General features: G+C 39.1%; 1 protein-coding gene across 2 annotated transcripts in view; it reads right to left on the reverse strand.

Moving 5' to 3' along the window:
* LOC122554591 (protein FAM78B) overlaps positions 1-16,334 on the reverse strand; it is an 18,752-nt gene continuing 2,418 nt past the window's right edge. The window contains exons 2-3 of one of the 2 annotated variants that reach the window (XM_043699858.2): positions 11,296-12,126; positions 1-1,276 (exon numbers count right to left, since the gene is read on the reverse strand). In XM_043699858.2, coding sequence (XP_043555793.1) covers positions 754-1,276; positions 11,296-11,558 — 786 coding nt within the window. In that variant the 5' untranslated portion in view covers positions 11,559-12,126 and the 3' untranslated portion in view covers positions 1-753. Of the gene's footprint in view, positions 1,277-11,295; positions 12,987-16,334 lie in introns of those variants that run through there. The other variant, XM_043699857.2, reaches the window with a different exon arrangement.

A 16,334-nucleotide genomic window follows, 5' to 3' on the forward strand; every position in this document is an offset into this window, starting at 1 on the left:
ATCTTCGGTTGAAATTATTAAAACCATGGCAACAATGCGTTAAACTCCCAGCCACTTTGGCATCTAACGATTGAAAAAGAGTCACAGCAAAATAGTTGGAGAGATACCCCCCTCCCACTCCGTTAAGGTTTGAATGCAGACTTATTAAACATTCCAAATAAACGATGCCATTTTAATATTAAAAAAGTCATTCAATTGACTGCGACAATTGTGATATTAGGCTCGAAATTACTCACAATACACAAAAACTGAATGCACATGGATTTCCGAACCATATATCTTCTCAACACGAAGTGCATGCAAAATAAAAACTATCCATTAATCAGTCGAACAGTCAGGACATGTTAGCAAGAGTAGGAAGCATCGTCTGATTGAAGCCTGCACTGTGGAGCCACACACGGCCCGCAGGCAGTTAGAAAATAGTGGTACCTTATTCCCGTCACATTTCAGCACCACGGCCAGTTCATCTGGACCGACAACATTGCCCTATCAAAAAAAAAGTTAAACAAAAAATAAGGATCAAGTGTTACCAGAATGGTTGTACAGTCGGATGACCTTTGTAAACAGCCACGTGAGATCCCGACAACCGAACCAAAGGCTTCATTCACCTCCTTCAAACAAGCACAGATGTCCCCCCTCCCCCCCTCAAAAAAATTCCAACCTTGCTCGTTCCTTGCTGCTGAATGAAATAGGAGGTGTGTTAAAAATGCACGGCCTTAGAAGATTTCCTTAAACGGCTGCAAGCGTCTATTACTACTTGGGAGGTATGACAACTAGAGGTAGACCACGTTTGGGTCTCCACATTAAAACCTGGGCGTCGTTCGCGTTGGGCTTCACCAAGGCATTCGGCGGTATGGGCTCCATCCTGCTTAATATCCGAGGCTGCTCCTGCTGTGTCCTTCCAACAAGCTTAGCACGGTAGCCCAACGGATTCGACGGGTCGACTTCAATGTCAACCCGCATCCTCCATTTGATTGTCTGAAGTAAAATCTTCTCTTTGCTGACTGTGTTCATGGCTACCAGCCAGGTGGTGAAACTTTGGTCTCTTTTAATCCTGGTTAGTTGCGGCACGTTGCTCTCACTCACAGGGACCGCCCATGTTACACTCGGGTAAAAATTGTCATTCATACTGACTGAGAAGCGAGACGCCTTGTTAATGGGGCCGACCAGTGTCACTGTCTCGGTGGTGTTCCCATACCATGGATAGCTCACTCCATCAGAATCACTAATAGCTTTAACCCTGCCTTCTCGCAAATCAGGAAGTTCCCAGCTAGACCTGGATAAAGATAAATACAGATAAGCATAATCTGCAGGCAGCTGTAGCTCGCACAACTTATTCGTTCAGATGCATTTTACCAACCACATACAGTGTTAACAAATAGTGTGGACATTCATGGCTGTTTATCAGGAGAGTTAGAGGGTTGAAGGGCTGAGCTGAATTTATTGTTTTTGTTGATCCTTGACAACTTATCTTTTTTTAACCTCATTAATGAAACATATTGAGGTGGAATTTGTTTGAAAGATTCACAGACATTAAGGAGAACAGATAAGATAAAATGACAGGAACTATTTCCATGACTTTCAGGAGTAATGGACACTGTTTAAAAATGAGAACCAGCTTCTTTGTGAAAGGACGGTAAACAATTAAAACTTTCTGCTACACAAAACTAGTGATGCTACATTTGATGGTAATTCTACAACAGAGATTTTTCAATTTTTGATTACCAAAATGTTTCAGGAGTACTCAGAGATACAGGCCTCTAACTTTGATTGCAGATAAATTCTCACCTCACTGGGGATGAGGATGGTCGAGTAGTGGTAATATCCCTGGACCTGTAATCCAGAGATTCAGCCTAATGCATTGGAGATATGGATTCAGAACACACAGCAGCTCGTGGATTTTAAGTTCAATTAATAAATCTGGAATATAACACTGGCCTCAGTAATGGTGAAAAACCAACTGATTCACTAATGACCTATAGGACCGGAAAGTTTGTCCTTACCTGATCTGGCCTACATACAACTCCAGACCCACAGCAATATAATATACAAATAGGCCTTGCCAGGAACACCCACATTCCATGAAAGATTTTTTTTTAAATGGAATGGTTGAACAAGTTGGAGGAGACAACCAGCCTACTCTTGCATTTTAGGGTTGTATTCATAGTTCAGATAAAATGTTTTGCTCAAAAGCACTTTAGCTCAATGTGTGATCAAGTTTTAAAATATTGAACAGAAATGTTATTTGCTGTAAATTCCACATTTATAATTGTTACCAGGAAATAGTGGACGGATGCCCACTAATGTCATACATTGTCTCAACCTCATCTCTTGTCTATATTGTTTTAACACATGGTGCATTTTGACTACATTAATATTATCAAGGAAGATACTGTCAGTAATATCTTATGTCTGATTCATGGCAGCACTATGGAGTGAATTATTTGATGTGTGAAAAGACAGTTGATGAATCAAGTTGTTCCTGTTGATTCAAATTCTTTACTTTTACTTTTAAACATACTGAGCAGAAAGGAAAATATTTACTAAAAAAAAATGCAGCAACATTTAAGCTAGTATGTCTCCACTATTTCTGAAAAATGTATAATTCATTACTATGTCTGTCAATTGATATATGTTACTGCACTGTTTTCTGTATTTCCCGTAGAAGGTAGCTTGAAAGCAAAGATAAATTAATTCTACTGCCACTTGTCCATATATTAACAGCTTCGAGTTGCCTATCAAAGGAAAATCCTCACAATTTGCACAATCCCTTTAACATACTTAAAAAAGGGATATGGTATTGGTGATTTCAATTTTGCATTTATTAGGAAAGAAACACAAAAGACCTTGCCTGTTTTGAATTTAAAGTAAGATGGTGAGACTGTCGAGTAAGACAGTTAACAGGTCCTGCTGCATCTCCATACCAACCACAGTCTAACCAATCATGACCTTCTTCTCATGCTGTATAAATTATTGCTTCCTGTCTCAGGTGATTATCTTGTGCTTAATCCTGATGAGTGTAAGACAAAAAGCTTTGAATTCATTTTTTAAAATCATTACTTAAGTTCTGAATTACCAAGCATTTACTTGTATCCCTTCAATTTCCAAGAGCTCTACAACCCTCCTAGACATCAGTGATCCTTCAATTCTAGTCTCTTCTGAACATTCCACCTCTTTTGTCTCTCTGTTGGCATTTAAGACCATAAGAAATAGAGATACGAGGAGGCCAATTTACTCCTCAAATCTATTCCACCATTCAGCAGAATCATGGCTGATCCACCATTCCTCATGTCCATTTTGCTGCATTTTCCCCATAACCTTTGTTTCTCCTACTGACCAAGAATCTATCTATCTTAACCTTAAATATATACAAGGACTCTGTCCCAACAGCTCTCTGTGGCAAGGAGTTCCAAAGACTCATAACTCTCTGAGGGAAGAAATTTCTCCTCATCTCAGTCTTAAATTGGTGCCCCTTTATTCTGATACTATGATCTCTGGTCCGAAACTCTCCCATGAGAGGAAACATCCTTTCAGCACTTATCCTGTCAAGACCCTTAAGAATCCCATATGTAGGCCTTAAGCTCTGATGTTCCCTCCTTCAACCTTTGGATTTCACCAACCCTTTCCCCTGTAAACTTCTCACTTTGATTAATCTTTGGTCCTGGCCATCATATCTCCTTCTTAGTCTCCATTCATTTGTTGTCCGACTATGTCATTGAGAAGCACCTGTGCAAATTTTGCTACTTTAAGGGTGCTTTATAAATACAAGCTGTTGTTCTGCCACATGACTTCAAAGTAATCCTACCAAGGGATAGATGAGAGTTTTAGAAGAGCTATGTACTAATTCCTGAAGAACTATTCACGTCAGAAAATGCGGTAGAACAAAGGGGTTGGTTAAATCTTGTTGTGAAAGTACAAACCAATTCAAGATGTTTTAAAGAGTGAATACAATCTACAGTTTCATCAGTATGTTCAGCGACTTCCTTGAAAGTACAAGATGAGATTTCCCTAAGTAATAAAACATTAACTCAGTTGTCTATTACTGATAAGAAAATTGTTATGCCCTGTTGTCCCAGAAATGTCAATTGAAAACTAAAATACAAGGAGGTTTAAATGAAACTTCATTTTTAGAATTGTTATGATTCTAAAACAGGATTGCTTGTAGAAAATAATTTTTGAGTTGTCACTAATTTATAAAAAGAATTGTTAAAGGAGTTATTAAACACAGAGTCTAGGGTTTGAGCTTCAAACTTCCCACTAGTTTAAAGGTGTTAGATTTTAAAAATAATAATTCTGAAGGTTTCCACAGTTGTGAGGGCCCACCCCCTCACTTTGCCCCATGCTCCCTGTATACAAACATTTAGCCAATTGTCTGTCTTTCTTACAGAGACATCTATGTAGATTGTAGCTAATTATCTAAGTATGAATCTACAAAATCACAACGGGTATATGTGAAGTGAGTGTGTCTGATGCTAACAATACAAAATGGACTCTTCAAAATATTTGTATTTTTCATATCACAACTGGCTGTAAAAATTTGAAACTGAAATCCAACTGTGTTCCAAAATGTGCATCAAAAAACACTGACAAGTTCCAAATTTTGCTGAGCATACAGGGTAAGAATAAGTATGATGAATATTAGGGTAAATTGTACTCTTCTGCTCTAGTGATGAGCTTCCTGCGACAGCAGTGCATGCAAGGGATTTGGCCCCTCTGCTCAGTATGCTGTACTAATAAGCCACTCCTTGGACTTGCTATAACATGATGTGGGGTGCAGCTCGATCCTCACTAACTCTGTCCCACATCGTCAGTTGTGCAGTTAGAGCATTGCACCTTCCCCTCTTAAAAAGAGACGGTATTTATGCAGCATAAACAGCAATGGGAAAGCAGATCATTTGCTCAACCCATCGGTAAAGCCTTTACCTGGCACAGAGATATTAAAAAATTAACATATTAAAAATAAAATAAATTCTGATGAAATGATGAGTCTCACAAAATGGACATTGTAGAGTTTGAAAGTTTGATTGATACACATGAAACATGAAGCAATTGGTGGCATAGTAGACAGTGAAGAAGGTTTTCTTAGATTACAAAGGGATCTTGATCAAATAGGTGAATGGGCTGAAAAATGGCAGATGGAGTTCAATCTGGATACTTGTGATATATTGCAAAAACAGGGGTAGGACTTGTACAATTAATGGTAGAGCCTTGGGTAGGGTTGTATAACTGAGGGACCTAGGGGTTCAGGTACATGATTTTTTGAAGTTTGCGTCATATTTAGACTGAGCGGTTAAAAGGCATTTAGCACGCTTGCCTTCATGGTTCAGTCCTTTGAGTTTAGGAGTTGGAATGTCATGTTGAGGTTGTACAGGACATTGGTGAGGCCTCTACTGGAGTAGTGTCCAGTTCTGAATGCTTTGTTACAGGGAGGATATTATTAAGCTGGAGAAGGTCCAGAAGAGGTTTACCAGGATTTTGTCCAGTATGTAAGATTTGAGTTACAAAGAAAAGCTGCATATGTTGGGACTTTTTTCACTGGAGCATAGGAAGTTGAGAGGTGACCTTACAGAAGTTGATAAAATCATGAGGGGTATAGATAGGGTTAATGGTAGGTGTCCTTTCCCTAGGATGGTGGACTTCAAGATTAGGGACATATTTTTAAGGTGAGAGGAGAGAGATTGACAAAATAAATGAGGAGCAAATGATTTACACAGAGGGTGGTTCATGTGTGGAATGAACTTTCTGAGGAAGTCATGGACATGGATACAATTACAATGTTTAAAACACATTTGGAATGGAAAAGATTCAGAGGGATATCAGACATTTGGAATGGAAAAGATTCAGAGGGATATCAGACAAGTGCAGGCAGGAGGGACAAGTTTAATTTGGGATTACGTTCGGCACAGAGTAGTTGGACTAAAGGGTCTGTTTACGTGCTGCATGACTCTATTATTCTAAATGTTACAGCATTGAATAGAACTAGGCCAATCGGCCTTCCAGGAACCTTTCAGTCATTCAACAAGATCATGATTAATCCCCATTTCTCTTAATATCCTCAGTTAGTAAAAATCTATCAACTTCAGATTTATAATTTATAACTGAACTAGCAACACTTGCCATTTGTTGAAGTGTTTCAAATTTTCATCATGCATTTCTTAATGTTGTCCTGTTATAGTCTGACTGCACTCTTCAGACCTTCTTGTCTTAAACTCTCCAAACAACAAAAATAGTTTCACTCCATCTATTCTGTTTGTTCCTCTTCATTTTGCTTTTTAGACTCATGCAATTTTTTGGCAACACAAAGTGGACATCAATCTATTGAATACACTAATTTTCTGTTGTCCCTCTTTTGGTTCGAACATAAAAGTTAGATTTTGCGTGAAAATGATTAAGCTGGTTTATGGGATAACTCTATTAGTGTTCTGTTAATGCCCTATGATATGAAACACCATCACCATTATTAAGCCATTCTTTAATAACATAATTCTTCCCAAAGTCTAGAATTCACAGTAGCAGAAATAACTGCTTTAAATTCTGAGGATATCATCAAAAAACATGAAAACTTAATTACAATAGGGACGTTTATCTCATCCCATCTGCTGTATTAAGCATTCACTCCCTCCACCACAGGCATTCCATGGTTGCCATGTGTACCATCTACAAAATGCACTGCAACAACTCACTAAGGCTTTTTCAACACACCTTACAAATCTGCAACCTCTACTTCCCAGAAGAAAAAGGGCAGCAGATACATGGGAACACACTAACCCTTGAGTTACCCACCAAATGCCATGCTGTCATGACATAAAAATATATTTCAATTCCTTCATTGTAGTTGATCAAAATCCTTGAACTCCAAACATAACAGCACTGTGGGAATACCTTCACCACAAGGACTACAGTGGTTCAAGATGACAGATCAATACCACCCACCTAAGGGTAATTAGGAATGAGTGATATCCAAATACTACAAATGATCAGAAACACTTGCTTTCCTCCTTGTCTAATTCTCCCAATATTTTCTTTTCATTTATGACTCAGATCAATATGAGAAAATTAACAGTTCACAATGAACAGGATTGCTTTCAAAGTAATTAATATTCTTCTAGTTTCAATGTGATACATTTATTTGATTAAGCTACCCTTTTATTGATGCTGCTCCAGTGGAAACCTTTATATAAAGCCTTTCAATTTGCCAATTGTTTTCTCCTGGAAAATAATTAGGAGCTCAACAGAAACAGCAGCAAGGCTTCACTCCAATAAACTTTTGTTTTTCATAGATGTGGTTCAAATAAATCACCCTGCAATAAAAGCAGTACTGTGATATAGTGAGGTTGCTCCTGTGAACATTTGGCAATGGTCTTATGGAGATTTTGATTACATTGTCAGTTGGAGGAGTTGAACCTGACTGATATGAAAGCCAATGATAATGACATGGCGATATACAAAGAGTTGGTGTGAATAGGTAAAAAAATTGTGGACATTGGTTCTAAAATGTCTATTGCAGGATAATGGGGATCGGTGATTTATGAAACTGGAGTTTAATTGATGTTGGTAAAGGGTTGAAGGCAGTGGGGCGATGGGTTTTGAGGGCAAATGGCAAGTTGCAAACCTCTATGGAATATTAAAGTAAGATATTGATTGAAATTTTCATTGAATCATCCAGAAATTTTCTCCTAATGAGAAAACATTAGTTGCCAACAAACTATTGTAGTCTCTCAGCATCTTCATGTCTTCTAATTGGTTGGCAATTAAAAAGAAATGAATTGACAGGTACCTTATCAAATGTTTAAATTAAGTAAAAGAGATTTACCATTAATTGGTGTTATGACATTCTATTAAGGAAGAGGCAAGTTTAATGTATTGGGTTACAGAAATGTTATGCATCCAACAGTATAAATGTAAAAAACATAACAGTTCAGGAAGAGCAACTTGGTCTTTTGGGTAGATGAGGTAAGCATAATTCAGATCCAAGGTTTGATAGAAGTTCAAAATATTTATTCTTCCAACTTACTCTTTGTCTATAGAATTCTTCAGCCAGCCATCATCATTGACAGTAATAACAATTTGTATTTATTTGATTTGGATTTATATGGGGTCTTTAAAGTGTAAATATGTCCAAGACACTAAAAAACAATCATTTTAAAAATTGCTGAGTCACTTAAATGGATTTGTAAAGGCAATTGAAAGCTTAAAGTTTGAAGGATGACCTAGGGGAGGAGAAGGGTTTGGAGAAGCTAAAGTAGGGAATTTCAAAGTTTAAAGCCTAGATAGCTGAAGGCACAATTGGAGGGGTTGTAGGACTGAAGGAGGTTATAGGGATTGGGAGATGCAAGACCATAGCAGGATTTGGGGAAGGAGGAACTATTCTTTTGCACAGATTTAGTTAATTTTGTGAGCTAAATTGTAATCTCTTCTCTATGCAAACTGGACTTAAGTCCTCAGAACACTTTTCAACCACCTACCTTAAATATTACAGATTTTCCAATCTTCAAGATGACTTTATGAATCCATTAGTTAATACTTCCCCTGTTAATATACAGCACTGTTTGGTAAATTATTATAATGCAACTATGTGTGGAGAGAGACAAAGTATTCAGCACTTTAAAACTGGTGATTACTATGGAATAAACTTATTAGAAAAATGTAGTCATGTTAATAAACAGTGCATTCTGCAGAAATGTGTTAACCCAGTCCTTGGCTATGAAATAATTTGGTGAGTATCACACCTTGAGCTGTATTGACATTAGCAATCATAACTTTCCCCCAAAGTGTTTCTGTATTTAAAAAGGCTACAATTCAGTTCTCTCATAAATTGATGAAAATGCAGAGCAGAATTGTACAGTTTACAAAAAAACACAACTTTCAGACATTGGAAGGGGCTGTTTACAGTAGAGTTCCAGAACTTCTAGATCCAGTTCTGGAAAATAGACAGAAGGATGTAAGCAAAGTAAGGGGACAAAAGGTCCACAACAGATTTGTCAATAAGGAATAGAATCCAGGTTGTGCACAGAAGATTTAGCTTGTCACAGTAAATTCAGAATTGTGCATTGGCCTTGCCGCTTTGTTTTTGGTAGCTTCCTCCAGCCCTAGAACCCTGTAAGATCTGTGATTTCTGGCCTTTTGCCTGTCTACTTGACGAAATCTATCATAAAATGACTTAAATCTACCACTAAAACAAAGTACTAAAATATCTAAAACCAACTAAAAAACTTAATAATAATTCAACCTCAATGGCTACACTGTACCCTTAGTTCTCTAAGTTTTCAGCTCTTGGCATTCTCTCCCTCAACCTCCCTACATCTCTCTCCTCCTCGAAGTTATCCTTCAAAATTTGACTGACCTTTTTGGTTACTCTTCCAAATTACAGCCTTAATATCTTTGTTTTATGATTACTCTTTTAGAACCTTATAGACATTGCATAAATATATTGTTGACTAGTACTTGTGATTGATTAACTATGGAGCTACTGAACAATCTGATATTGTTTACCTCAGCAACAATGCAACAAAGCATTATCTTTCGCCTGCTGCGAAGATTTGTCAATATGATGTAATCTGCTGCCCAGGATTGTGACAAGATATGTGCATGGGGAGCACAATATATTGTCTGGTGATGTAAGGGACAATGTGTACAGGGATCTTGGTGGCAAGGACATTGACATGACATGAAAGACAACAACGGTCTCTCCATATCACATCACTGGTGTCAGCTATGTAAAGAACTTGGAGCTGTTCTATATTTGGCGTCTGCCAGAGTTCTTGATTGTCCGGTATTGCTTTGGGAATTTCAACTCAAAAGGAAAAAGAGATTCCGACCGCACTGTCTCCTTCCTACAGTCAGATGTCAGGTCAACGTTAGGTTTTCGGAAATTCATAGCTCACTGGAATGCCATCGCTAACAAGTTTTGCCCATGAAACAGAAACACCTTTTAATTGGGCGTCGATAGATTTGAACCATAGATCCCTTGCATTTTTTTAAAAATTCAAGGTATGAGTGACAGACGTTTATCTTTAAAGGGGGACAGACGTTTAACTTTAGGTTGGAGGGCAGGGTTGCCAGGGTGAAACAAGGGAAAGATCTCATTTCAAAGGTTTTAAATAACCTAGAATTTTCTCTGCTATGCGATGTTGGCATTAAACATGGATCAATCGTCTGAATGCCGCGCGAGGGGGGCCCTGGGGTTATTTAGTCTATAAAAGTGTTGCTTTTGGATCCCAGTCGGATTCAGAAAGATGTAATTGCCTTCGCAAAGTATCGAGATACTATTTTGGAACTTGCAATTTTATTGTCAGCGGGACTGAACCGTCACGCCCCGTGTTTTCAACGAGATCCAACTGAAGTCCAAACCAGCTTTCACGTTGTTATATGGTGAAGGATGCAGCCTGAAATTATACGTGATCATTAAAGAGGATGCGGAAGTTCGAGTCGCAAACTGCCACTTTCCCCGCAGCTTTGATACAAAGCTGCATTTTGTCTCGATCGGCGTTTTACCATAATAAGTACTGAAAGTTCGGTAGCAGTAAATAATGATTAAGCAATTTCAGCCTGGCTCTATGTTGATCACGACTGGTTTGTTAAATTTCATTTTAATTTATGGGATTAACTTGGAAACATGACGTGAATCATAATTGAGCCTCACACTGTACCTTTAAATATGCACCTTCAAACTCTTCCTAATTGTTTGCGTGGTAGCTCGTCAAATGGAAGACATCTAACACTGCAGCTGTCTTAATATATAGCCATGTTTAACTCCCTCTCTTAAGAATGACTCCCATTCCTTAGAAAGAAACGTGGGCGGGTGAGCATGTTTAGTCTGGAAGTGCTGGTCTGCACAGAAAAATTAACTGTTTAGCAACGTACGGACGCTTCCGTCACTAAATCTGAACATAAATCTATCGGGTGCCACAAAGACAGGATAGGAATGCCTTGTGATCATGCAGTGGCAAAAATAACAAAAATAAACCCGGCATATGTGCATAAAAATAATCTCCACTGTATACCCACACTATGATATTGGATGAATTTCATGCAATCCTCACTAATGCACAGTAATACCAATGAAGGAAGCCGCAGCTACAAAGCCATTCATCACAGACCAGTTGTACAATGAGGATTAAACACAAGTGTATTTAAATAAGGTGACTGCAATACATTTAGCCAATAAAGCGGGTTTTTATGTGTGTGGATTGACCATGTTGTAATGCTGACTTATAGTCGGCTCATCATCTTAGCACACTGCAAGGATGAACTGGCAGTGCATTACACATACTCTACCGTGTTAAATTCCCTTACATTCCGAGGTCGCTGTAGGTGTTGAAAAATTCCATCTGGTTGCAAGCTTGAATCCACCCCACAACCCACGTTTCGTTCCGGGGGACTGGAGGCATCACCACCCGGGCGGATGCCTTGAAGTATGGAGTCTTGTACCGTAAAACAATGGGAGAATTCTCCTCGATTAGAGTTGGGCACTGGTCAATGGTAGCAGAAACATCATATACCACTATATTCTCTCGACGTATCCGTGATTTACAAGTTATACTCTGAATGCAACCCATCCTTCCGGGCTTTATGGATATTAATATATTTAAAAAGACTGAAGATAGAGCCCTGCTAATCGTCTATCTTGCTGAGCGCGTCAAATCAGACAACAGTCTATGGTCTTCAGTTTGAGTTCGTTATTCGGGTCCGGGCTATAGTTCTTTTTTTTTAATCCCCCTGTGTGCCTTTCGCCTCCTTATTTTCATGTCACAAACGGCAGGAAGCAGGAGGAAGACGAGGCAGCATATTGGCAAAAAGATAAGAGGAGCGAGAGGATATGCGGGTTTCCCGTTGTAATCGAGTGGCACTGGGAGCAGAGGAAACGCACTGTAGCCACTGACTCCAGCATAGTCTGCATCTGTTGTGAAGCCTCACAGAACAACACAGCCTTTCTTCTGCCTTCATCGCTAACGGTTAATGAACCGCTGGTTCCATTCCTCCCCACCGCCGCTATTCAATGAAGACCGGTACCGACAAATATAAATACATCCGATTTAAAAAAAAATATCTTGGTGAATCAGGCGGTATTTGAAGAGTACTTGCATTGTCCGTCGTATGGCACCACGCTGTCCATTACTCCTGATGCTGAAGATGAATGCGAGAGAGAAAGAGACATCCTTTTTAGTGCCTCCTAGGACCCCATAGGCTGGGTTTCACCATCACCTCCACCCCCCCACCCACCCCACCCTACAAACCCCACCCACCAAGCCCCCAAAGTAAAACACCATCGAGAGAATGCTGTCCCACTGCTTCAGGATTCCCAGGGATCAGGATACCGAGCGGCGCCCCCTTATGTACAACCAGTTCGCCTGAACGACCGTGGCGCCCTGTTCCTTATTAAATAAACATATGCTCCACCAAACCGAATACAGCATCCGGATGAGATTTAATACATTCCAAAACGGGATCTAGTGTGACTAGATAAGCAATCCTTCTTTTTTTAAAAAAAAAGACGTTGACTTACGCCTCACAATTACTGTGTGTATGATTTACAGTAAGAAAGAGAAATGCTAACCCACAATATCTGCGCGCTAGGGACCAGAGAACTGTCAATCTGAAATTAAAACGTAATGCACAGCAGGTGGAAAGTGAACAGACAAGTTCTCAGAAGTTCAGGTCCGACGAAAGATGCGCCAAACCGTTCACCTTATCCCATTTTTTGTTCATTTATCCTCCTATGTATAGGGCAATACATTTTGCTGACTTGAATTCAGAGAATTCCGATCGTTAACGTTGGGTCGATGTTGTTAAACGCGTGAATTCAACCCTGCTTCTCTACAAACCTCTTCGGGCGAAATAAAATTGAAGGAGCCCCCATCACTTTGCCAAACGTTGGGCGTTCTCAAGACGCAACGCGCTTGCAAACAGGTTGGGTACTGAGAGGATTTGCCAAACAATCATTTCAGCTGATGTTAGTGAGGCTCAGTGATAACAGTCGTGCGAGTAGACTCAAAAAAAGGGCTGAAGTCTCTTTGGAGATTTAGGGGTAAAATCTGGGCTGACAAGCCAATTCTGAGAAGGGTATGGACACTACGCCAAGACCCTACCAAGTCCCATGCATATTCGAAAAACAATAGTTTGTTCCCTGACCAATAGTTATCACTTAAAGCACATCACTAAAATGTGACACGCCATTGCTAGTAGAATGATACTATATGACTATTTTCTTAAGTCAAGCAGTAACACTTCAAAACTACTTTTTAGAAACAGGACAATTCAGCTCCTGTCTACCATTCATGTAGATCACAGTTATTGTGATTCCCAACTCTGTCTTGCCCATATCCCTGCATACCTGAGGCGAGCAAAGCTCTACAGGCCTCAGATTTAATGTTACTAATTGGCCAACATGTACTGTTTTTCTTCCACCAGTCTACTCTCCTACCCAGTGAGTCAAGACATAGAACTTCGAACAGTACAGCATAAGAACGAGCCCTTCAGCCCAAGATGTTGTGCCGAACATGACACCAAATTAAACTAATCCCTTCTGCCTGCTCTTGGTCTATAATCCCTCCATTCCTTGCTTATTCATGTGCTTATCTAAAAGTCCTTTAAATGCCCTTATCAGATCTGCCTCAACCACCACCCTAGCAGTACATTCCAAACTCCTACCATTATCTGTGTAAAAAACTTGCCTCTCACGTCGTCGTGGAACTTTCTCACTTTAAATGCATGCTCCCTAATATTAGACACTTCAACTCTGGGAAAAAAGATTCTGATTGTCAACCCTATCTATGCATCTCATAATTTTATAGACTTTTATCAAGTCTCCCTTCAGCCTCCACAACTCAAAAGGAAACAACCTGAGTTTTTCTCACAGTGTGGCCTAAGCAAAGTATTATAAAGCTGCAACGTAACAATTTGACTTTTGTACTTAATTCCCCAACCAATAAATGCAAGCATGCAATACACTTTTTTTTACCAACCTATCTACTTGCATGGCCATTTTCAGGGCTGTGGGTTTAAACCCCAGGATTCTTCTGTACAACAATGCTGTTCAGAGTCCTGCCATTAATTTTATACTTTTCCTAAACATTTGATCTCTCAAAGTGCAGCACCTCACACTTACCTGGATTAAACTCTGTCTGCCATATCTCTGCCCATATCTGCAACTGATCTATACCCAGCTGTATCCTTTGACAATCGTCTACACTATAGACAACTCTACCGATCTTTGTACCATTTACATGCTTACTAATCCACCCATACACACTTTCATCTAAGTTATTTATATATGTCACAAATATCAGAGGTCCAGGTCCACATGGAACACCACTAGTCACAGACCTCCAGCCTGAAAAACACCCTTCCATCACTACCATTTGTCTTCTGTGGGCAAGCCAATTCTGAATCCACGTGGCCAAGTCACCATGGATCCCATACATCTTAATCTTCTGGATGGGCCTTACATGTGTGACCCTGTCAGAAGCCTTGCTAAAATCCATGTAAACAACATCCATTGTTCTACCCTCATCGATCACCTTTGTCACTTCCTCAAAAAATTAATTCAAGTTAGTAAGACATGCCTTGCCCTGCACAAAGCCATGTTGCTAACTGTTCTCCTGAATGTTTTAAAGTCATAACCCTACAACCTTGACTCCACCAACACAAAATAGTTTTACTCTAGCAACTCCTTTCAAAGTTCTAAAAACCTCAAATCATAGTTTACCCTTCTGTAATCTAGGCATTGCGAGTGTACTTAACCATATCTAATCTGTCATCATAATCTAACCCTTGGTAATATTTTGCTTGGCCTGCATTACCTCTCCAAAGCCAATATGTATTTCTGGTATAACGTGTTGTCAACACAAATTGGCTATAGATCAACGAATTGTGGACACTGTTTGGATAACAAACTTTGTACTGAACAGCTATAGCGATTTTCTAAAATGATCTTCTACAGTGCATTTTTCTATAGATGATTACCATAGCGCAATTCTCTATAGCATGAGGTTGCAGAGGAATGAACTGTTGCATTATATCAGAACATACCAGATTTTCGTGGTCTGTACCGAACACTCCAGATAAAGCTCAACTAGACTTTGTATAACTGTATAAATTTCCACCTCTTTATATTCAAGTTTTCTAAAATACAATGACTACATTCCAAGTGCTTTTTTGATTGTTTTATATCTGACCACCACATCTTAATGTTCTATGTATATCAACCCCTAAACCTCTTTGAACCTCCATATTTCTAATGTTTTATTATTTCAAAACTACTCAGATCTATCCTTTTATTTCATTTACATTCTGCCTACTACCACCTAAACAATCTCCTAATCAACTGAGTAATTTTTTAAAATTCCCTGAGTTTTAATGTTGGCTGACTGTCTTTGGTGTGGAACCTTATTGAAACCCTTCTGGAAATCCATATAAATTATATGCACAGGCATTTCACTGTCTATAGCTTCAAGTATATTCTCAAAAACATTGATTAGGTTTGTTAGACATGATCCATTCTTTACTAATTGATAGCGATTTTTGAGAAGATTTGTAGCTCAGGTTGATGATAAGTATGTAAGTTAGCTCACTGAGCTGGAAGATTTATTTTCTGACATTTCGTCACCAAACTTGGTAACATCGTCAGTGAGAGTCTCCAGTGAAGCGCTGGTGGTATATCCCACTTCTGTATTTATAGGTCTTGGTTTCTTATGGTGGGTGATGTCATTTCTAGATTTTTTTTCAAGGTAAGGTAGATAGGATCTAAATCGATGTGTTTATTGATGGAGTTCGGGTTAGAATGCCATGCCTCGAAGAGTTCTCGTGCGAGTCTTTGTTTCACCTGTCCTAGGATGTGTGTGTTGGCCTGGTCAATTGATGTGGGCTATGTTCGATCACATTTCTCTGAATACACCATCACTCTGCGTTGACTTATAGAGTCCAATAATCGCCCCAAATCAAGTGTCAGGTTTATCATTTCCTGGTTTCTCTTCCTCACCTTTTACATTTAACAGTATGACATTTGCAATTTTTCAATCGGAAGAGGCAATTCTTGAACTGAGTAAGCTTCAATTGATTATGGCAAAGCACCTACAATTTGCTCACTTATTTCCTTTAAAATCTACTGACCATAGAGCATTTTTCAAGGCCATGAAAACTACAATTTCAATGCAAGCTTGTTTTACTTGTTTTCAGTGTTCTGGCTGTAACATATGCATTGTGAATATAGTGTTTTAAGAAACGGTGGAGAGTGCAAACTTCATGCAGCATCGTAATTAAACCTAAACTCAATATGGTCTGATGCAATGGCGTAATCAATGCAGCACATATAGGTTTGTTAGAATGGTAAACTG

This window comes from Chiloscyllium plagiosum, unplaced genomic scaffold (genome assembly GCF_037043375.1).
Source record: "Chiloscyllium plagiosum isolate Xiang-an unplaced genomic scaffold, Cpla_swu_hap1 HiC_scaffold_9, whole genome shotgun sequence".
Classification (NCBI taxonomy): domain Eukaryota; kingdom Metazoa; phylum Chordata; class Chondrichthyes; order Orectolobiformes; family Hemiscylliidae; genus Chiloscyllium; species Chiloscyllium plagiosum.